General features: G+C 35.4%; 1 protein-coding gene across 1 annotated transcript in view; it reads left to right on the top strand.

Annotated features, from left to right (window-relative positions):
- Window positions 1-22,814, top strand: part of LRP1B (LDL receptor related protein 1B) — a 2,196,232-nt gene that overhangs the window by 1,419,539 nt on the left and 753,879 nt on the right. The window contains exons 28-29 of the mRNA XM_060411151.1: window positions 14,379-14,510; window positions 15,801-16,028. Coding sequence (XP_060267134.1) covers window positions 14,379-14,510; window positions 15,801-16,028 — 360 coding nt within the window. The remainder of the gene's footprint in view (window positions 1-14,378; window positions 14,511-15,800; window positions 16,029-22,814) is intronic.

The raw sequence follows: 22,814 nt of genomic DNA on the forward strand, positions 1-22,814 counted from the left end.
AATACTAGAAGATTCAGAACTAGAAATTTAGATACATTGTACTGTAGTTTCACACTGGTTAGAATAAACACATTGTATCTTCCCCATATGCTCTGGAAGATATAGATTCACCCTGCTCCATTAAGTGGACGGATAACTGTGGACTTTAACCTAAATTGTCCATTAGTCTGGTCTATATTAGAAATTTATACCATGTAGTTGATACCTATGGCCATTTACCCAATAAATGCATTGGAGAATATTGTTTCCTTAGCAAAGAGAGAAGTTACATAAATAAACATATTTGCTATTTTTTTAATGAGTAAGAACATCAAAATTGTAGGTTTCCCTGTATGATAAAATGGATAATTTTCATTCAAGAAGCCATCTAGTCTAAATATATTTTTATCAGTAAAACACAGTTTTTAATTGAATACGTTTTGAATGTATTAAAAAAAAGCACAACAACATCATAAAGGTTTTATGATAGACCTTTCCTGAGCCATATGTTACTTTGTGTTTGGATAATAAGATATGGGCATGCATGATTAAGCATTAGTAAAAATGGTTTCATCATCATGACTTTGTAATAATAAGAAAGGTATGCATTTATATCATGTTTTATTTAGAGCTTTCCAGATATTGCTCTCAATCTACACCAAGATTTGCAGGAAAAAAAAATCTTTTCCTGAGAGGCTTTCTCACTTCAAAGCCACATACCAATTATAAATCTGTACATAATTCATAGTTTATCTCCACATTCTTAACATCATAAAGAACTACCTTAGCACTTAGAATATATATAGTTATTTAATATTTTCCTAATTCTGTTTTAGTTACCCACTTAGATAATAAAATATTTGAGTAAAGGAGTGTCATTTATTTATTTGTGTTAACTACAGAGTATAGCTAAACCTTTTATGAGAACAGTATTAATAGTGATAACAATGATATCACCTAATACTAATTCTCATTATAATTCTATGAGGATGGTGGTTGGCAACCCAGTGTTACAGATAAGGATCCTAAAGGAGATAAATGCTAAGTGGTTCACTCAAGGTCTAATAGCCACACAATTATTGTCTCATAATCTTACCCCAGGGAGAGTGACCCCAGAGCTCTGGCCTGAACCACTATACTCTGCAGGCAGAAAACATTAAATTTTTATTGAGATTCTCCTTGGAATTGTTCTATCAAATCTCCAGATGGCAGTAAAGTTTTATTGACACATCCCCATGCTTCCCTGATAGCTCAGTTAGTAAAGAAGCCACCTGCAGTGCAGGAGACCCTAGTCTGATTCCTACATCAGGAAGATTCACTGGAGAAGGGATAGGCTACCCACTCCAGTATTTTTAGGCTTCCTTTGTGGCTCAGCTGGTAAAGAATCAGCCTCGAATGCAGGAGATCCCAATCCCTGGGTTGGGAAGATCCCCTGGAGAAGTGAAAGGTTAACACTTCAGTACTCTGGCCTGTAGAATTCCATGGACTATAGTCCATGGGATCGTAAAGAGTCAGACACGACTGAGTGACTTTCACTTCACATGGGACAAACCAATTTTTACCTTCTTGTAGTTTATAGTCTAGAAAGAAAACAAGCCAAATTAATAACTGGGGTCAATTAAATGATTATGATTATCGTTGTTGTATTTTTGAAACTAAAATTATACTAAATATATTTTAAAAGGTAGAATGGAGTGGTCCTAAAAAAATCCTTGGGCTTAGTTTGATACAGTTTCTTCCTTTGTCACTCACTGACCTTGTTACCTAAGGCAAATTAATTAACTTCTGGGTTCTTATTTCTTCACTTGTGGGCTAGAGCAGCTAGAAGTAAGGAGGCAATACATGGTATACAAGATTGAGTTGGAATCAAACCATTATGGAATTTCAAAGTTCCCCTTACAAAGAAATTTCAATTTTCATCCTTAAGAATAACTGGATAAGTGTTCAAGTGATGTCAAACCTAAGTGTGCCTCAAATTTACTGGGAGGGATCATTAAATCACAAATTTCTGGCCTTTATCCAAGATATTTTGATGCAATAGGTCTACGGTATGACCTGAGATTTTTCATTTTTAACAAATTCCCATGGAATGCTGATGCTGCCTTAAGAACCACTCACTGCCCTGAAGAAATGAGAAAAACATTGAAACTATTTGGTCAATGGAGGGAAAATAACAGAAGTACATGTTGAAACTTGACTTCACCTATACAAGGGATAGACTAGAGAGACACAACTGTAGGTAGGAGACTAGTAGGATGTAGAGCCTAGCTTCTTCAGTAGCTCAGGAGATGGCTGATACCAGGACAGAGAGAATGGTGAAACTGAGATATGTACGTGTGTGCTAAGGTTGCTTCCAGTCACGTTCAAGGCTATACAACCCCTATGGGCTGTAGCTCACCAGGCTCCTCTGTCCGTGGGATTCTCCAGGCAAGAATATTGAAGTGGGTGGAATACTCTTCTCCAGGGAATCTTCTCAACCCAGGGATGGAATCCATGTCTCTTACATTTTGTGTCTTGGTTCTTTACAACTAGCAACACCTGGGAAGCCTGGAGTTGCCATATACTTAGAGGGAAGGTCAGTTCAAAGAAAAAAAAAAAAAGTGATAGAGATTTGTAGAGTAGGGGAGTTTGGCAAAAAAGGAAAATTTGAGATCTCTTTAGTTTTCTAGTTTCTATAATTGGCTTCACCATCAACATGTGACACAAGGCCACATAAGGGAGGGGTCAGCAGAGTTTTTTTTTCCTGTGGAAGGCCATATAATAAGTGTTTGAGGCCCTGCAGGGTATATGGTCTTTGCTGAACTACTTTCTTCTGCAGAGGAAGTGTAATAGCAGTCAAATGAAAAGTGAATAACTATCACTGTGTTTCAATAACGTTTTATTTATGGACACTGAAATTGAAATTTCATTTAATTTTCATGTGTTATAAAAATTTTATTCTTTTTTTTTTTTTTTGGTGTTTTTCCTCCAATTTAAAAAAGTAGCCCAAAGGGCAGTATTAACCTGTAGGCCAAAGATTACTTGGCACTTGAATTAAAGGATAAATCAAAAAATTAAAGTTTGTTTATGTGGAGAGGTACCTCTAGGACATGGTTGAGTATTCAGGGTTATACAGGCAAAAAGAATTTATTCTACCTCATAGAGACCTAGGCAGTTGTGATAACCCTCACACTTGTGTATCTTTGCTCTGAGATATAGGGTGCTCTGAGGGTGTAGCTTATATCTCGACTGAGTCTCTATCTATCCTGCCTGTTTCAAGTCACCTTTTCTTTTTTAAAATATAAATTTATTTATTTTAATTGGAGGCTAATTATGTTACAATATTGTATTGGTTTTGCCATTCATCAACATGAATCTGCTACAGGTATACACATGTTCCCTATCCTGAACCCCCCTTCCACCTCCCTCCCCGTACCATCCCTCTGGGTCATCCCAGTGCACCAACCCCAAGCATCCTGTGTCATGCATCAAACATGGACTGGTGATTCATTTCATATATGATATTTTACATGTTTCAGTGCCATTCTCCCAAATTATCCCACCCTCCCCCTCTCCCATAGAGTCCAAAAGACTGTTCTACGCATCTGTGTCTCTTTTGCTGTCTTTCATACAGGGTTATCATTACCATCTTTCTAAATTCCATGTATATGCATTAGTATACTGTATTGGTATTTTCTGTATATATTTAGTTGTAGAAAATTTGCTTTACTTCAAGCTATTCTCAGAGATAGTTGTTTTATATGTAGCTTTTGGTGTATCTGTGGGACGAGGTGAGCTCAGAATCTTTCTAATCTTACATCTTGATTCAGACACCATAAAGATGTTTTCTTAATCACAACTGAAGTTTTGATTTAACACCCAATAGTGGAGTTGTGTTTTTTCATGGATATAGAAAGATTACAACACTATCGATTTTTTTTGTGTTTGTTTGTTTTTCAATTTTGTTTCACATTTCTTTCCTCACTTTCTCTGATTGGAATCTTTTTTTTTAAGAGTTATTTATTTATTTATGCATTTATTTTTGGCTGTGCTGGGTCTTTGCTGTCCTGTTTTGGCTTTCTCTAGTTGCGATAAACAGAGGCTACACTTTACTGTGGTGTTCAGACTTCTCATTGTGATGGCTTCTCTTGTTGCAGAGCACGGGCTCTAGGGTTACAGGCTTCAGCAGTTGCAGCGCATGGGCTCAGAGCTGGCACAAGATTTAGTTGCCCCGTGGCATGTGGGATCTCCCTGGAGCAGCAATCAAACCTGTATCCCCTGCATTGGCAGGTGGACTTTTTGGCCATTGGACCACCAGGGAAGCCCTGGAATCTTTTCTTGAAATAGCTTAAGAATATGATTGTCACTTCAAATATAGAGTTTAGAAAATACTTTTATTAATTAGATTTTCACCAATTAAAAAATGTTTTTCTTTTCTTAAAGAAGCTTTTCTTCTGAGAAGGCCTCAGTTCAAAGGGGACTTAGTATCTGTTGATAATAAAAGTACTATTTTGCAGAGACCACTTTATTTTACTCTCAAACACTGGTGTGGACTCAATTGTCCCTTTTAATTTTGTTCTTGAAACACCTATCAACTGGCAAATGTTTTCTGTAACAAATCAAAATGACAATACCCCTTAGAAAATCAAATCAAATTCCAGAAACATAATGAATGGAATATTAGGACATTGTCATGATTATAGCAATTAGATTAAATATATATATATTTAAAAGTTATATTCTAAAACAGTATCCATTACCTATCCCACAAATTGTTAAATGAACAAATAAATGAATCTAAGTGATTTAGTTCATTTAGAGAGGTGATATATATAATGGCTAGTGGTTGCACTCTGATATCTGAAAATGTATTTCTTTCTTAAAAGTTGTATGATTGCAAGTATTCTTTTTTTTCACCATTTTCAAAATTAAGTTTACACTTCTATAAAATGAGGGTAATTTATTTGTAAGAACAAAAATGGCCAGTAGGAGGAATAAAGGGAATAATGCTTATAGAAACACTTAGCACATTTTCTAGCTCATTGTGATAAAAATAAATTATTCCATTTTTGGAACTTCTTTTTTTTCCTATCAATTTGTATCTCACTTGCCCTCTATGTTATGATAATACAAGGTGAACTCCAGACTGTTTCTCAGAGAGTAGTTTTAACATTGAGATAATTTAAGTCTTCCAGTTGCTTCAGGAAAATATTCCTATAGAAAATGAAACTTTTCTTGACAACATTTAAAAGAAAATTAGCTGATACAATTTTAAAAAACAAACTAGTTTCTAAGAATAGTGTGTGCGTGTGTTAGTCTCTCAGTATGTCCAACTCTTTGCAACCCCCTGAACTGTAGCCCACCAGACTCCTCTGTCCATGGGATTTCTTCAGGCAAGAATACTGTATTGTGTAGCGTTCCCTTCTCCAGGGGATTATCTTAACCCAGGGATCAAGCCCAGGTCTTCTGTATTACACACAGATTCTTTACCATCTGAGCCAACAAGGAAGCCCTTAAGAATATTAGTAATATTATTGCTGCTTTAGGAAACAAAGTATCACTTATAAAACTTGCAGAATGAGGGATTCCACTTGGAGCTATTAGTATATTTAACTACAAACAACATTTTCAATTAAAAAAAGTTTAAAAAATGTAATACTCTTAAAACTACGTTTCAATGTGGTGAAGGTGAATCTCAAATATTTTCAAGTTACTTAAACTGTTCACTTCCACAGTTTATTATATCAAGATCTAACGACCTGTCATATAAAACATTTTCCTCTGTCTCTGCTTGCATATACATATTCCTTCCATTCTACATATTATTAATTCTGTTAAAAATACTATATCCCACTGTTTTATGGTATCTCTTTCTTTCACATATTTATATACTATCAACAGAAGTTTATTTTTTCTTTCTTTTTCTTTTTTAAATGGACATTAAGAGATTTCCTTGTGATCCAGTGGTTTAGACTCCTTGATTCCAATGCAGGCAGCACAGGGTCAATCTGTAGTCAGGGAACTAAGGTCCTACATACTGCATTTTATGGCCAAATATATATATATATTTATATATATATATATATATATATATATATATGAAACAATCACACAGCTTAAAAAATAAATAAATACTAAAAATTTTGAAATGGACCTTAGTTTAAAATACTAATATTTCTAAGAATGGAAAGCTGATATGAAACAGTTAAAATGCCTCCACCTTTACTTTTTGATATCAGCAGCTTTGAAAGGAGGAGATTTCTGACTGAGGCAAAGTGAAAGGCAGGTGATAGGAAAGCAAAGAGAAATTTTTGAGATCTAAATAAAACTTGTTAGATTTCTGTGAGGTATTAGAACATTGTGCAATACTGAGAGCCAAGCAAAAGAGAGAGACAACATTGCCAATAAAGAGGAGAAATAAGAGTTGAAACATGCCAAAAATATGTTGCTAAGTCATTCCAACTGTTGACATGAAAAATCACAATGGAGCTCAATTTCTACTCTTATACCTCCTTCCTGTAACAGGTAGTCTTTTGCTCCCACTACTAGTTATATAGACCTGCACCTAATTTAATTTCTCAGTAAATCTTTCTATAGCATCTTTAAACCACATTTTGAATTAATGGGCTTTGTTGGTTTACCTGAAAAACTTAATTTCCATTTTATCATTATTTCTTTGGCAAAATATAATACAAATGTCAAACAACTAAATTGTAAATGAATTTATAGGTAGGTAGTAAGTATAGGCAGAGAAGGCAATGGCAACCCACTCCAGTACTCTTGCCTGGAAAATCCCATGGACAGAGGAGCCTGGTAGGCTGCAGTCCATGGGGTCGCTAAGTGTTCGGCACTACTGAGCAAATTCACTTTCACTTTTCACTTTCACGCATTGGAGAAGGAAATGGCAACCCACTCCAGTGTTCTTGCCTGGAGAATCCCAGGGACGGGGGAGCCTAGTTGGCTGCCATCTATGGGGTAGCACAGAGTCGGACACAGCAGCAGCAGCAGTAAGCATAGGTGCGTTATAAATTACTATTTTAAAATTAAGCTATAATATAGTTTCTCTTGGAACAGTGGAAAAGATTAGTATCAAAGAAATCATAAAATTCTTTCTTCCTTGGTACTGGTTGTTTAATATGCTTGCCTTGGAAATACAAATATAAGTGTTTATGAGCTCTTCATTCAGATACATTGATGCAAAGTCCAGAGTTCCAATCCAGGATCAAAACTTCTCAACCTCTGTACCTTTCATATTTGGAGGTAGATAGTTCTTAGTTGGGAGAGGGGACATTCTTTCTCATTATATGAAGTTTTTTTGCATCTTTAGCCTCTACTCACTAAAATGTCAGTTAGTAACCCCAGTTATGTCACTCAAAAATGTCTCTAGACATTCTCAATTGTTCCTGAGGGGACAAAATCCCCCCTCACCACCACTACCATTGGTTGAGAACCACTGTTTTAGACAAAAGTTTTGTGATTATTAAATCATTGTGAAAATAGAAAATTTTCTGGCACAAATGTTTCTTCTTTTAAATTATACAGCAAGTAAAAGTAAATAACAAGTCAGAAAGACATAGCACCTCTTAGAAAATCTGAAAATTCATTGGTATTTTAAGATATATCTCACCAATAAATGTAGCATGATATTACATGTTTGAATTCACTCTTTTTACAGAAAACTGTACACAAATAAATGGAAATAGTATATGTGGCTTTTAAATCTTTTCTCTTTGAAATACAGCGGTCTATAGAAGATAAGATTTTTAGTTATTTTTCTACTTCATAAAAATAGAGTACAGTATAAAATTAATCCATAAAATATGAGTTTTGATGAAAGTAATTCCTGCATACCTGGTATTGATAGAAACTTGTAAAATTAAAGCAATAAGAACATCTTGTACTTGAACACATTTTATTATATGTATGTGTTTTAAATAAGGGATTCCTCTAATTCTTCAACATCAAATACTAAAATTATAATTTGTAGATATTTATCAAAGGGAAAAGGATTTGGAATTAATGTGTAATAGTAAGATCTTTCTTAAATTCTCAAAAAATTAAATTCTTTTCAAATGGAAAATTATAACTAAAATATAGTTACAACAGATATGCATTGTTTTCTTATGTTAATAATTATTTTGCACCAACAAATTTCATTAACATGATGAGTATTAATTACTATCCACAATGACCTCACAGGACAGAGAAAAATATTTCTCTTATCTAACATTAGGTCATGAGAGTCTTCTGCTTTAAGCTTAGTATTATTAGGTAAATAAATATTGTATATGTTTTATATTGCATCCACATTTATATATATTTTATTTGAACTTAATAAAGTAATTGGGTTTAAAGTGTTTATTTTTTGCTGATGAAAAATAGACTGCAATTAAACAGTTTTGCATGAAATATGAGATTATCTTAATGATATTTTTTTCTTCACAGAGCACACATCAGTCTTGTATGATTGCATAATTAGCATTTCACTGTCCAGTAAAGTATTGTAGTTATGCATTATTTAATGTTTTCATCTATAGCTCTCCTAAAGCTATGGCTATAGCGCATCTGTAGCTGTCTTTTAATTTACTTTCAAAATTTTAGATTGTTTCTTTGTTAGAATATAGACACACATATGTTTATGAGCATGTGTATGAATCCAAAACAGTAATAGATCAAGTGGAAATTTTAGAAGAAAAAGTATATATATGTTGATAAGTCATAGTTCCTGCCAGCATAGACTTTGACAAACTAAGGCTCTCAGACTAACTTTCAGTTCAGTTCAGTTCAGTCCAGTCGCTCAGTCGTGTCCGACTCTTTGCGACCCCATGAATCGCAGGACACCAGGCCTCCCTGTCCATCACCATCTCCCGAAGTTCACTCAGACTCACGTCCATCGACTCCGTGATGCCATCCAGTCATCTCATCCTCTGTCATCCCCTTCTCCTCCTGCCCCCAATCTCTCCCTGCATCAGAGTCTTTTCGAATGAGTCAACTCTTCTCATGAGGTGTCCAAAGTACTAGAGCTTCAGCTTTAGCATCATTCCTTCCAAAGAAATCCCAGGGTTGATCTCCTTCAGAATGGACTGGTTGGATCTCCTTGCAGTCCAAGGGACCCTCAAGAGTCTTCTCCAACACCACAGTTCAAACGCATTTAGACTTCTGCAAATTTTGCAAATAAAATTTTATTTGAACATAGCTATACATGTTGATTCACACATTATTTCATGGCTGCTTTTTGTTGTAGTAGCAAAGTTGAAAAATTACTAGAAAGGGCATAAGGGCTACAAAGGTGAACATATTTACAGTTTGGCCTTTTATAGAAAAAAAAAAACAAAAAAATAGTTTCCCTACCCCTGATTTACCTAGACAGATCAGGATATAATGATAAAAATATGCAAATACATGTCAAAGACAATTAGAAAATAAGACAGTAAATAATAAATACCTAATGCCTTTTATATTGATAACTGAAACTAGTATTTAGAGTTGGAATAAATCAGCATTAGCTAGCTTCATTAGAAAATATTTTGTGAAGGAAAAATAACTTGAGCTGATTCATTGAAATAATAATGTAAGGATGTTGGTAATGAAATTCTACAGGGAGAAAATACTTTCTGTGGAAGTAGAAAAAGACAAGCTATAGATGTTCAATTTGGAGTCCTGTTTACCATGTGCATAATGTGTATGTAGAAGGAAAATGGTAGATGAAACTACAAGGTAGGATGGTATCTTTGAAACAGAGATTAATATTCTTTTGACAGTACCATAGAATACTAGTTACATGGTTATAGCAGTTACTCCAAAGTGATGAAATAATTTTATATTGCAAGAGGAGAGGAAAGAATGGAAAGAAAGGGTGCATAATAGGCAAGTCTGATAATACTTGACAATTAAATATGGTAGTGAAAGAGAAGTAAAAAAAATCTTTGAAATTAAAATTTTGTGAATTTAGAAGACTTATGATATCTTTAATAAAAATAAACAGAGTGTAAAACAAACAAACAAAAATAATGATAGGTGAAAAAGAAAACCAGCAGGTAAATCAATCTGGAGGGCTTCCAGGTGGCACAATGGTAAAGAATCTGCCTAATAATGCAAGAGACACAGGAGATGTGGGTTCAAACCCTGGGTCTAGAAGACCTAGAGGAGGAAATGACACCCCACTCCAGTATTCTTGCCTGGAGAATCCCATGAAAAGAGTAGCGTAGTGGAGTATAGTCCATGGGGTTGCAAAGAGTTGGACATGACTGAGCAACTGAGCAAACCAATCTGGCTAGTGTTAAAAACCTTGGAGGAAATGGTAGCAGATAAAATTTGAGTCTTTGTGAGGAAGACTTATCTAAGGTAGAGAAACTATCCAAGATTTTCAAGCAAAGGAACTATATGAGCAAGTCTGTATTTTAGAAAATTACCGTAGGCAATGAGGAGAGACTGAAAATTAAGAGATTATTTAGGGAGTTAGAGCAGCAGTCCAAGCAAGAGATGCAAAGAACCTAAATTGAGCCACTGACCATAGATTTGGAGAGAATGGTGTATGGGGTAAGAGTACAGACTCTTAAATTCTTTGATGCAAGAACTATCTCTTATCTGCCATTATATCCAGTTTTTAAAAACTAGGCAGAAGATGAGGTGATTCATAAATATGTATTTAGTAGTAAATATAAGAGGGGGGTTACATATGTCTACCTGGAGAAGGAAATGGCAACCCACTCCAGTACTCTTGCCTGGAAAATTCCATGGACTGAGGAGCCTGGTAAGCTACAGTCCATGGGGTCACAAAGACTTGGACACGGCTGAGCTACTTCACTTTCACTTTACATATGTCTAAGGGTCTTTGTTTGGTCAATTTGAATTTTGATAATAAGAATTATCAATAAACTCAATTTGCACACCTATATTTGGCTTTCACCTGTTAATATTCTTTTATAGCATCTCATTGACTGGTCAGTTTTTCCCATCTCTTGGATACAATACATGGGATAGCTTTGGTTTGGTAGGAGTTTGCAATCTTTGTGTTAATATTGGATAGTGCAATAGTATTTCTTATAAAATAGTAACTTTATGTCAGGTATTATCTGTAAAGAGCCAGAAAATATATTTTAGGGCTTTTTATGCCAAGTGATCCCTGCTAAAACTGTTCAACTCTGCTATTATAGTGAGAAAGTCATGAGGATAACATGTAAATTAATGAGCACGGCTATGGTCCAATAAAACTTTATTCATAAAAATAGACAGTGAACCATATAAGGCTCCAGGGTCCGTATTTGCTGATCCTTGCTTTACACTAAGATGTGAGTGTGAAAACCAAATTCCTTAATTTGGTCATTAGAGTATCTATTTAAATGTATGGTAGAAATAATATGAAAAATATTTAACTCCATTATTTCAAAGTAAGAAAAGATAAAAATTGAAGGAAGGCTTTGTGGATTTTTCCTCACCATGAATCACAAAATATTGTTAATATTACCTTACAGTGTTATCATTAATACAGATATTGGGCTACAAAGTGTATTTTTTTACTTTAGTATATATATAGAAATTTAATATGTTATTGTTGATTTTAGAAAGCTTTTAATCACAATTATAAGATGTTGAGAAAAGTTAATATGATTCCAGGCTAAAGATAATATGATTCAAGTAAAATCCAATTACTTGTTATTGAGTTTACATGGATTATGCTTTTAATTTCTTTGAGAGGAATAGCAGTTTCTATGTCAATGTTTTTAAACAACTATCTCCTTCTTCCTTTTCATCCCTCTGCTCCTCTTTTTTTCCCCTTTATCCCCTTTCTTCCCCATCTTCTTCTTCTTTTTCAAGAATTGAAAACTTTGAGGGTTTTTTTTTTTTTCACCATATTTACCAGTGACTGGGTAACCCTACTCGAGACAGCTAACAGTTCAACAGTACCTCTTTATTTCTTTTATTTTAATATTCTCTTTATTTTGGTAACATCTTTGCTCCTTAATAATCTTCCCATCTAACCTCTTGCTTTTCTAACCTTTACTTCTTAAAGACACCCATTATAGCATTGCTACTTCGTCACTCAGTCTTCTCTGACCTCATGAACTATAGGCCACCAGGTTCCTCTGCCCCAGTCCAGACAACAATACTAAAGTGGGTTTCCATTTGCTTCTCCAGGGGATCTTCCTGTCTCAGAGTTTGAACTCAGTCTCATACATTACAGATTCTTTACCGTCTGAGCCAATTATAATCAGTTCAGTTCAGTTCAGTTGCTCAGTCAAGTCCAACTCTGCGACCCCATGAACCACAGAATGCCAGACCTTCCTGTCCATCACCAACTACTGGAGTCCACCCAAACCTGTCCATTGAGTCAGTGATGCCATCCAACGATCTCATCCTCTGTCGTCCCCTTCTCCTCCTGCCCTCAATCTTTCCCAGAATCAGGGTCTTTTCAAATGAGTCAGCTCTTCACATCAGGTGGCCAAAGTATTGGAGTTTCAGTTTCAACACCAGTCCCTCCAGTGAACACCCAGGACTGATCTCCTTTAGGATGAACTGGTTGGATCTCCTTGCTGTCCAAGGGACTCTCAAGAGTCTTCTCCAACACCACAGTTCAAAAGCATCAATTATAATAGATGAAGTTAAAAGGAAATAAAGCAGAATATGTGGCGTTTATACCATCTGCTGGGCTTCCCCAGTGGCTCAGTGGTAAAGAATCTGCCTATAATACAGGAGCTGCAGGAGACACAAGTTCCATCCCTGGGTCAGAAAAATCCCCTAGAGAAGGGCATGGCAACCCACTCCAGTACTCTGCCTGGAGAATCCCACTGACAGAGGAGCCTAGGGGGCTATAGTCCATAGGGTTGCAAAGAGTCAGACATGATTGGACCTTACACTCATAAAGAATCTCTCAACTTTAGTTTCCACTATTTTCTAATAATTTTTGTCCTTAATTTATTTGCTTGGGAAAATATTTCTGAGTCTTTTGTTTTAATTTTTTGTTTTTATTTTTTAAATCAAATGCATAGACATGGATCATTTTTGTTATCTTATGGGGAGTGTCCTGGAGACTGCCAACGGCTACCTTGAGCATTTATTAAATTCAGTCAATTTCTCATAACGTCTACAATTCTTATTATAACCTATTGATTTTTATCCTTTGTGGTTTAAAAGTCTATAAGACCGATATTGCTACCCTGAGCAATAGATCATGTTGTTAGGAAAATATTATTAGTTGAAGACTAAAGTATTGCAGCTGCGATCAGAAGGTATAATTATTTTCTGCCCTCAGTTGACCAGCATAGTTCTATAGAATTTGTCCTACTAGATAGGCTTTATAAAAATAATATTTAAGAGAACATTGGATCAATTGAGATTAAAAGTTTATCCAAAAGATATGATGATGTCTGGGGAGTGTGTATTTCCTCAGTTCTGTCTCATCACAATGAAAATTTCAAACAATGGACCAGCATTACAGCTCTCAGATGGATCAGTGTTACAGCTCCATGTTACAGCTCAGTTTTATTTAGAAAATAAAGGAAAATACACCCTTGAGGCATGAGGGCATGATGACCCAAAACGCAAAGAGAAGAGAGAGGAATCTCCAGGTCTTTAGCTCCTCTTTTTATATGTATTTTCTCCTTCCCCTGCGCCTGTCCTGTGTAAATTAGGCTAGCCAGGAGTGCTGTCTGTTATACCTGAGGTCCTCACTCCAGTCCTTGGACCTTCCTTTGTCCTATTTTCCCAGGCCTTTCCCTTCCTTGTCTTTTAGCCACCACCATTCTGGACTCCTTTTTCCTATTCTAACAACTTAACAATGACAAAATAATAAACACAAAAGAATGAGAGAATGAAATCAAACACAAAATTTAATATTCCATTTTAAATTTGAAGTTTTGTATATGATGGACTATAGTAAGCCTGAATATGTAGCAATATTTAGCCATGGAATAAGTTAATACAGCAAAAAAAAAAAAAAAAAGACATCTTTATAATAAAGGAAGATGAAATTTTTATTCATCTAGGCCTCTGATTTGGAAAAGAAATAGCCTGAAAAGATACGCAGTACCTTAACAGCAGTGTCTCAGTTGGAACTCCTGACACCTTCATGACATCTACCTGAGTTTAATTTATACAAAATTTAATAGTTATTCCTGATTGTTTCTCAGACTAAACACTTAAAAAGAAATCCTTTGCTTCCAAGGCAATAGAATGAATGTCATTCATCTTAAAGGAACCTGAGGGAGTTATCTTAGTTGTTATCTTTGATGAGGAAAAATGTTTGTATTAATATAATAACTGTGTATGATTGTCATTATTGTCATATTAATCACTCGAGTAATGTGTGCTATCTAGGGAACTTCACTTTGAATCTTTACGTGAATAACCCTTGTCACCCTCCGAGGTCCCCTAATATATTTTTCCTTCTTCACTGTTAATATTTCACTGTGTAATTACAGCTCCCAATCCCTGTGCAGCTAATGATGGCAGAGGCCCCTGCTCGCACATGTGTCTGATCAATCATAACAGGAGTGCTGCCTGTGCATGTCCCCACTTGATGAAGCTTTCCTCCAACAAGAAGACCTGCTATGGTAAATTTCTCCCAGATCTTACAGAAACTCCAAAGTGAATCCTCTCTGATTGTATGAGCATTTGGATTTTCCTCACAGTAAAGCAGGAGAGGTTTTTAATGTCCTTAAAAACCACCATTTGAGGTGGTGCTATTTTCACTCAGATGATGATTCATCTACTTTGGGAGACACTGACAAATTCTTTAAATATGTGATAGGCTACACTTTGCTGCGTATTATCTTATTCACTTTTTTTCTTGCTACTTTCTTTTTTGGTGTGTTAGCACAGTTTATCTCTACAGAACAGGGAGATTTGCAACTGAAAGTACATTATCAAAAAATGATGATGTAAGTAACCTGCATAACAAAGATGTACTTAACAGCTTTAATCTCCTTCTGCTCTCCTAAAGTTACTTCAGCATCATTTTATAGGGGATTACAAATTGAAGGGAGAAAATATGAAGTAAAATATATAATTTGGAAAGATTTGTAAAAAAACATTAAACAATATATTTAAACCCAAAATTGATACTAAAATTTGTGAATGAAAATCAGACAGTGCTTTGTTTTGTTTTATTAGTAATTTTTGTTGATTTGCAAAACAATTACTTTGAAGGGCCAATAAAAGTGTATTCATCAAATTTTAGCTCAGGGATTTAGGTACTCTTGGCTTTAACTAATTTTTCACAATAATAACATATCTCAAATATCAACTATAACTCCAAAGGAGGAAAACAAGAGAACAAAATCTCTATGACTCCTCTTTCTATGAAATCTACTAATATTTCACAAACTCAGTGCAAGAAAGATGCCTATTTAAGTAAAAATAATAGAATGCCTCACAATGTTAGTTACTACAGATTCACAAAAATTTTCAGTATGTTATGCTTTAACATTAGTCTAATTTTGATAGGGAAAACATGAACATGACTTTTAAAAGCAATGTTCAACCTCATTTTATTCAAAGATCATATAGAGAAAAGTGTTCTTAGATTCCTTCAAAAAGCATTTACTGCACTGTAATGTTGTTATGATTATAAACAAAGACAAATGTGGCTGTGTGAGATTTGTAAAGTTCATGTCTTTTAACAAGTTTGCTTGAAATTCTAAGATTAGATCAATTACTGATAATTTCTTGGCATTAAGAAAAATGACAAGGATTTTAACTTATTTTTCATATTTTTAATCAAATCTTGGTCATGTTTTTCATAAGCTAAAAACCTATTAAATCATCGACAAATGTTTAAAATTTCTAGGCTGCTTAAAACTGGCCAAGCTATAAAGAAAAACACATTTCTGTTTCATTTCTAGAAATGAAGAAATTTCTTCTATATGCAAGACGTTCTGAAATCAGAGGAGTGGATATTGATAATCCATATTTTAACTTTATCACGGCCTTTACAGTCCCTGATATTGATGATGTTACTGTGATAGACTTTGATGCTTCTGAAGAACGTCTATACTGGACAGACATTAAGACACAAACCATTAAACGGGCTTTTATTAATGGAACTGGATTAGAAACTGTTATTTCAAGAGGTAAAAGATTTCTACTATGCAACTTTAAAATTGTTTGGTATTTCGTCTGCAATAATTGTGTCTCTTTTGTATTCTTTTTCTATTATCCAATACTATGTTGTTAATTAAAAGTTGGAATTGATTATTCAATAATTTAATAACATGCTGTATTCTAACAACTGTTGAATGCTATAATTATGTTGAATATAGTCATCTGACAACTAGAAATTTATCAAGAAGAAACAAATTCAGAATGGATGTTGAAATTAACAGATTTCTAAGTAAAAAGAAGATTCCTTTTAGCTGTTGGGGGTGTAGTTGTATTTGCCAAGTGAATATAGGATATTGGTAAAGACTGTTCGCTCAGATTCAAGCTTAATATCAACTTTCTTTTGCATCTAGTTTTTACAGAACTAGACTAAACAAGTAAGAGAAAAAATTTGTTCATATCCTCCTCCTGATCCAGCAGGTTGAATCATAAGTTTCCACTAATGTTGAATTAACAACCTTTAATTAATTTTTTAAAAAAATTTAAAAATCTTAAAAAGAAAAAAGGAAATTTTCCAAAAGTAGAAAATACAGCTGAAATGAGACATACATATAAATGCAGTGGTTGAACTCTGAATATTTAGCATGAATTATCCTCATTTTTGTTCTAATTTTGGTATAATGTGATTTCTGGGTCAGTTACTGTTTTATTGAATGAATCTTAGTTGAGAACCTGCTGTTTGCCATGACTTGCAGAATCAAACAAGAAACACTTTTTCTTCAGTCTCATGCTCCTTGCAAAGACATTACTTTACCAACAGAGTTCCATCTAGTCAAAGACTACTGGTTTCCCAGTAGTCATGTATGGATGTGAGAGGTGGACTATAAAGAAAGCTGAGCACTGAAGAATTGATGCTTTTGAACTGTGGTGTTGGAGAAGACTCTTGAGAGTCCCTTGGACTGCAAGGAGATCCAACCAGTCCATCCTAAGGGAAATCAGTTCTGAATATTATTTGGAAGGACTGATGCTGAGACTGAAGCTCCAATACTTTGGCCACCTGATGAGAAGAACTGACTTATTTGAAAAGACCCTGATGCTGGGAAAGATTTAAGGTGGGAGGAGAAGGGGATGGCAGAGGTTGGATGTCATCACTGACTCAACGGGCATGATTTTGAGTAAACTCCCGGAGTTGGTGATGGACAGGGAGGCCTGGCGTGCTGAAGCCCATGGGGTTGCAGAGTCGGACATGACTGAATGACTGAGAGACTGAACTAACTAATTATCCTCCTTGAAGCGTGATTTGAAGGAAGGCAGAGGAAGGCATTCCCAGGTGGCTCAGTGGTAAAGAGCCACCGCGAAATGCCATTGCAGAAGACTCATGAGATGGGGGTTTAATCCCTAGGTTGGGAGGGTCCCCTAGAGAAGGAAATGACAACCTTCTCCAGTATTTTTGCCTGGAAAGTCCCATGGACAGAGGAGCCCGGCAGCTATAATCCATAGGGTTGCAAAGAGTTAGTCACAACTGAGGATATATACATGAATGGAGAAAGGCATAATCAGTGATCAAACAGATATATCAAATTCCTCTGCCTTGAAAAATACTGAAAATTAAAAATCAGATGTTATTTGAGCAATGATTAACTTCTTAACAAAAGCAATAAAAGTACAGGTTTTTAATTTGCACTGTTTCTTAACAGTTTTCATACATACTACTCGAAGACTGGCTAGAGTACCACTAGTAGATCTGAGAGTATTTGAGCACTCAAGTACTCTCATATTTATGCTAGCTCTTTATCCATCTCAAGTTAATACTGTTAATGAAACTTGAATGTATTGGTTATAAGCTTGTTCAAATATTTATTTCAAAGATTCTATAAAAGAAAAGAAAAAAGCTAATGCAAGTATTTTTTTTTTCAGGACTTTTCATAGTAGCAAAGGAAAAAAAATAATTATCAGTAGACTAGATATTAAAAGACTATCTGGTTCAGTTCATTTCATTTCAGTCGCTCAGTTGTGTCCGACTCTTTGCAACCCCATGAATCATTCCATGCCAGGCCTCCCTATCCGTCACCAATTCCCGGAGTTCACTCAGACTTATGTCCATCGAGTCCGTGATGCCATCCAGCCATCTCATCCTCTGTTGTCCCCTTCTCCTCCTGCCCACGATCCCTCCCAGCATCAGAGTCTTTTCCAATGAGTCAACTCTTCGCATGAGGTGGCCAAAGTACTGGAGTTTCAGCTTTAGCATCATTCCTTCCAGAGAAATCCCAGGGCTGATCTCCTTCAGAATGGACTGGTTGGATCTCCTTGCAGTCCAGGGGACTCTCAAGAGTCTTCTCCAACACCACAGTTCAAACGCATCAATTCTTTGGCATTCAGCTTTCTTCACAGTCCAATTCTCACATCCGTACATGACCACTGGAAAAACCATAACCTTGACTAGACGGACCTTAGTCGGCAAGGTAATGTGTCTACTTTTGAATATAATATCTAGGTTGGTCATAACTTTTCTTCCAAGGAGTAAGCGTCCTTTAACTTCATGGCTGCAGTCACCATGTGCAGTGATTTTGGAGCCCCCAAAAATGAAGTATGACACTGTTTCCACTGTTTCCCTATCTATTTCCCATGAAGTGATGGGACCTGATGCCATGATCTTCATTTTCTGAATGTTAAGCTTTAAGCCAACTTTCTCACTCTCCTCTTTCACTTTCATCAAGAGGCTTTTTAGTTACTCTTCACTTTCTGCCATAAGGGAGGTGTCATCTGCATATCTGAGGTTACTGATATATCTCCTGGCAATCTTGATTCCAGCTTGTGTTTCTTCCAGTCCAGCGTTTTTCATGATGTACTCTGCATGTAAGTTAAATAAGCAGGGTGACAATATACATCCTTGACTTACTCCTTTTCCTATTTGGAACCCAGTCTGTTGTTCCATGTCCAGTTCTAACTGTTGCTTCCTGACCTGCATATAGGTTTGTTAAAGAGGCAGGTCAGGTGGTCTGGTATTCCCATCTCTGTCAGAATGTTCCACAGTTTATTGTGATCCACACAGTCAAAGGTTTTACCATGAAAAACCTGGAGAGAACAGTTAAAGCACGTAAGGTGCTCCTAAGATTGATAGCTCTGTGGTCTTCTCACAAGAAGTTCATAAAAATCTAATAGAAAATTGTCCACATATTTTATCAGGAGTGTTAAGTACTTTTCAAAGGCTCTATGAATTGTAAAAAGTAAAGATGTTTTTAAGTCAAAAAAAAAAAAAAGGGGGGGGGAACAGTTTTCTGTCTCTAAGTATAAATTGATAGCTAGTAGCAATTTGGTGAGTTTATCTTTGAGAAAATCACAGTTATCTCCATTTAGCAGACCACAATTATTAACCACAAATTGAGCAATAATATTTTCTTACTAATAATACATATATACATTAGGAACAATAATTATTAATCAATCATTTTGAAAAATACTTGAATATGCTCTATATGGTAAATTGAAGGAGGGCCAGTCTAGACTGAATAGTATTAAGTACAGAAGAGGGAGTTATACATCTAAAATAATGATAATAATAGGAACCAAATCATACCAGCCTATGTGGGATAAATTGTTTAGTTCTGTTAATTCTGAAAATAATGAGAACTGAGGACATGTTTTAAGGAGAGTATGACCACATGATAAGTTTTACTTGGAAAAATCACTCTAGATATTATTCTTAGTAGAGAGTTGAAGAGATCTAGGGTGAAGCTAGATAAGCGGTGAATTCTGGGAAATAAGTTTGCTATAGTGGTTTTAGGAAAAGGCGATGGAAGCCTGGAAAGGGTGGAAACAATAGAAACAGTGGAATGTGGGAAGATTTTTGAGATTACAAATAGTAAATACTTGAAACAATTGAATATGAAGATTGAAGAACAGGCATTGTCAAGGACAACTACTTAATCTCTGGCTACTGGACAAGTTGAACAATGTTGCCTTTCCCTTTCTTCAAGACTGAAACTTTGTTAAGGATTGATATGTCCTTCCATAAGAAGAGAATCTTTAGATAAACTTTTGGTAGTTCAACTTCTGAACTCATCAAACTATCTCAAATCCTGCCAGTAATTGTACTTTATTTTATCCTTTTATCTTTTTTATTCTATGCAAATTAAATTTCAGTCATTCTCTTACCTCTAATACTGTTGGCCTCTGTTTTCTCACTTCATTATCCTTCATCTACTGGAATTTTTCTTGTGACATTCTTCTTACTTTTCTCAGCCTAAGTCTAATATCAAACCACCTTCAAAAATCAGGACCCCATCTATCCATTGCCCCAAGCAGTTCCCATTTTTCTTCCGATTAGACTGTTTTCTGATGAAAACACTGAGGCTGTTTGGATCAAGATTTTATGAAGGGGATTAAAAATAGTTTGTCTGCTTTGTCATTCTCCATATCCTGAAACACTGAGATATTCTTAATGTATGTATTACCCATGTTATCTCTTATTTACAGTCAGTTGTAGCAGATAACAGATAGCAGATAATTTCATTAACAGATAAACACTAATATATGACTATAGACACATTCATTGCATTCATTATTTATTTATAATATAAATTAATATATATATTTAACAATAATCAAGATGTAATTTTATTCTTAAAAAATAAATAATTAACAATTCTTGGCAAAAGGGTTTCTAGTTACCTGCAACCCTACTTTCTGGTGGCAGTTAATTCTTATACTTGAGTCACTGCTTGGCCTAAATGTTTTCAGTTATTTATGTTCTTGAGGTTTATTTTTCTGATATGTTATATAATAATAGGTGTCATTAATGTGACGAATACCATGACCTCAATTAATCTTTGAGAACCTATTGTTAAGAATTATTTCTATTCTGCAGATAAGAAAACTGATATTCACAGAAACTAAGGCTTAGTGTCTAAAACAAAGAAAGGAAATAATAAATTCTTACTTAGGATGTAGGTTTAGAGCTCCTGTCAGCCTTACTGCTTATAGTAGGACTTGGGACTTCATTTCAATAGACTAGGTGTTATCCTTTTAATATAGCCCCAGAAGCTCAGTTGTACATTTTGAGTACTCCTGTACTGCCTCAGTTCAGTTCAGTTCAGTTGCTCAGTAGTGTTTGACTCTGCAGCCCCATGGACTGCAGCACGCCAGGCCTCCCTGTCCATCACCAAATCCCGGAGCTTACTCAAACTCATGTCCATTGAATGAGTGATGTCATCCATCCATCTCATCCTCTGTCGTCCCCTTCTCCTCGCACCTTCAATCTTTCCAAGCATCAGGGTCTTTTCAAATGAGTCAGTTCTTCCCATCAGGTGGCCAAAGAATTGGAGTTTCTGCTTCAGCATCAGTTCTTCCAATGAATATTCAAGACTGATGTCCTTGAGGGTGGACTGGTTGGATCTCCTTGCCGTCCAAGGGACTCTCAAGAGTCTTCTCCAACACCACAGTTCAAAAGCATCAATTCATGGCCCTCAGCTTTCCTTATAGCCCAACTCTCACATCCATACATGATTACTGGAAAAACCTTAGCTTTGACTATGTAATGTCTCTGCTTTTTAATATGCTGTCTAGGTTGATCATAACTTTACTTCCAAAGAGTAAGCATCTTTTAATTTCATGGCTGCAGTCACCATCTGCAGTGATTTTGGAGCCCCCCAAATTAAAATCAGGTACTGTTTCCCCATCTATTTGCCATGAAGTGATGGGACCAGATGCCATGATTTTAGTTTTCTGAATATTGAGTTTTAAGCCAACATTTTCACTCTCTTTCACTTTCATCAATAGGCTCTTTAGTTCCTCTTTACTTTCTGCCATAAGGGTGGTGTCATCTGCATATCTGAGGTTATTGCTATTTCTCCCAGCTAACTTGATTCCAGCTTGTGCTTCTTTAAGCCCAGCGTTTCTCATGATGTACTCTGCATTTAAGTTACATAAGCAGGGTGACAATATACAACCTTGACATACTCCTTTTCCTATTTGGAACCAGTCTGTTGTTCCATGTCCAGTTCTAACCGTTGCTTCCTGACCTGTATACAGATTTCTCAAGAGGCAGATCAGATGGTCTGTTATTCCCATCTCTTCAAAAATTTTCCACAGTTTGTTGTAATCCACACAGTCAAAGACTTTGGTACTGCCTAGAGTTATACATTGTAGAATAATACGGTGTTGCCCCAAAACTACGAAGTATTGCTTATGATTAACAGAGTAACAAAAAAAAAAAAATTACCTTGAAGCTCCTGATATAAGCCAGCAGTAACATACTTGAGTTTTCCTACTTGTATCTATGCTGATTTTATTTTATCTATCGTTTATTCCTCAAACAATGCTTGAAAAGTAAGCATTACTTTCTATTTTTAAATATGAGGAAGCATTTTGTTCAGGGTAACTATACTAGGAAATAGTAGAGCTTTATCTATCCAAGTTTGGATTTAGGCCTTTTGACTCTAAAGCTATCCTCTTTTATTCCCTTAAATGTCTTTTTTTTCTTTTTTTTTTTTTAGCACATAAAGGACCTCAGCAAGGTAGAGAGAAGTTTTATTGCAAGCAAATGATTTGTGCACACTCCTTTTCCAGTGCTCACTAAATATACACTCAGTATACTCTGCAGAGTTCATCTAGCAGTACCTGGAAGAAGGATAGGATTCATTTTACCCTCTCATCAAGGCTTTTATTGATTATTCTGAAACATAAGGAAACACTTAGGAAATATGTTGACAATCTTATGAAATTCCAGGTCACCATGGATAGAATCCCATTTTTTTTTTTAGATTGTAAAAGACTCCCATTGTATCTGATTATTCTAGGACAAAGTATACATTGTTCTT

The sequence above is a fragment of the Ovis aries genome, chromosome 2, assembly GCF_016772045.2.
Source record: "Ovis aries strain OAR_USU_Benz2616 breed Rambouillet chromosome 2, ARS-UI_Ramb_v3.0, whole genome shotgun sequence".
NCBI classification, from domain to species: Eukaryota; Metazoa; Chordata; class Mammalia; order Artiodactyla; family Bovidae; genus Ovis; species Ovis aries.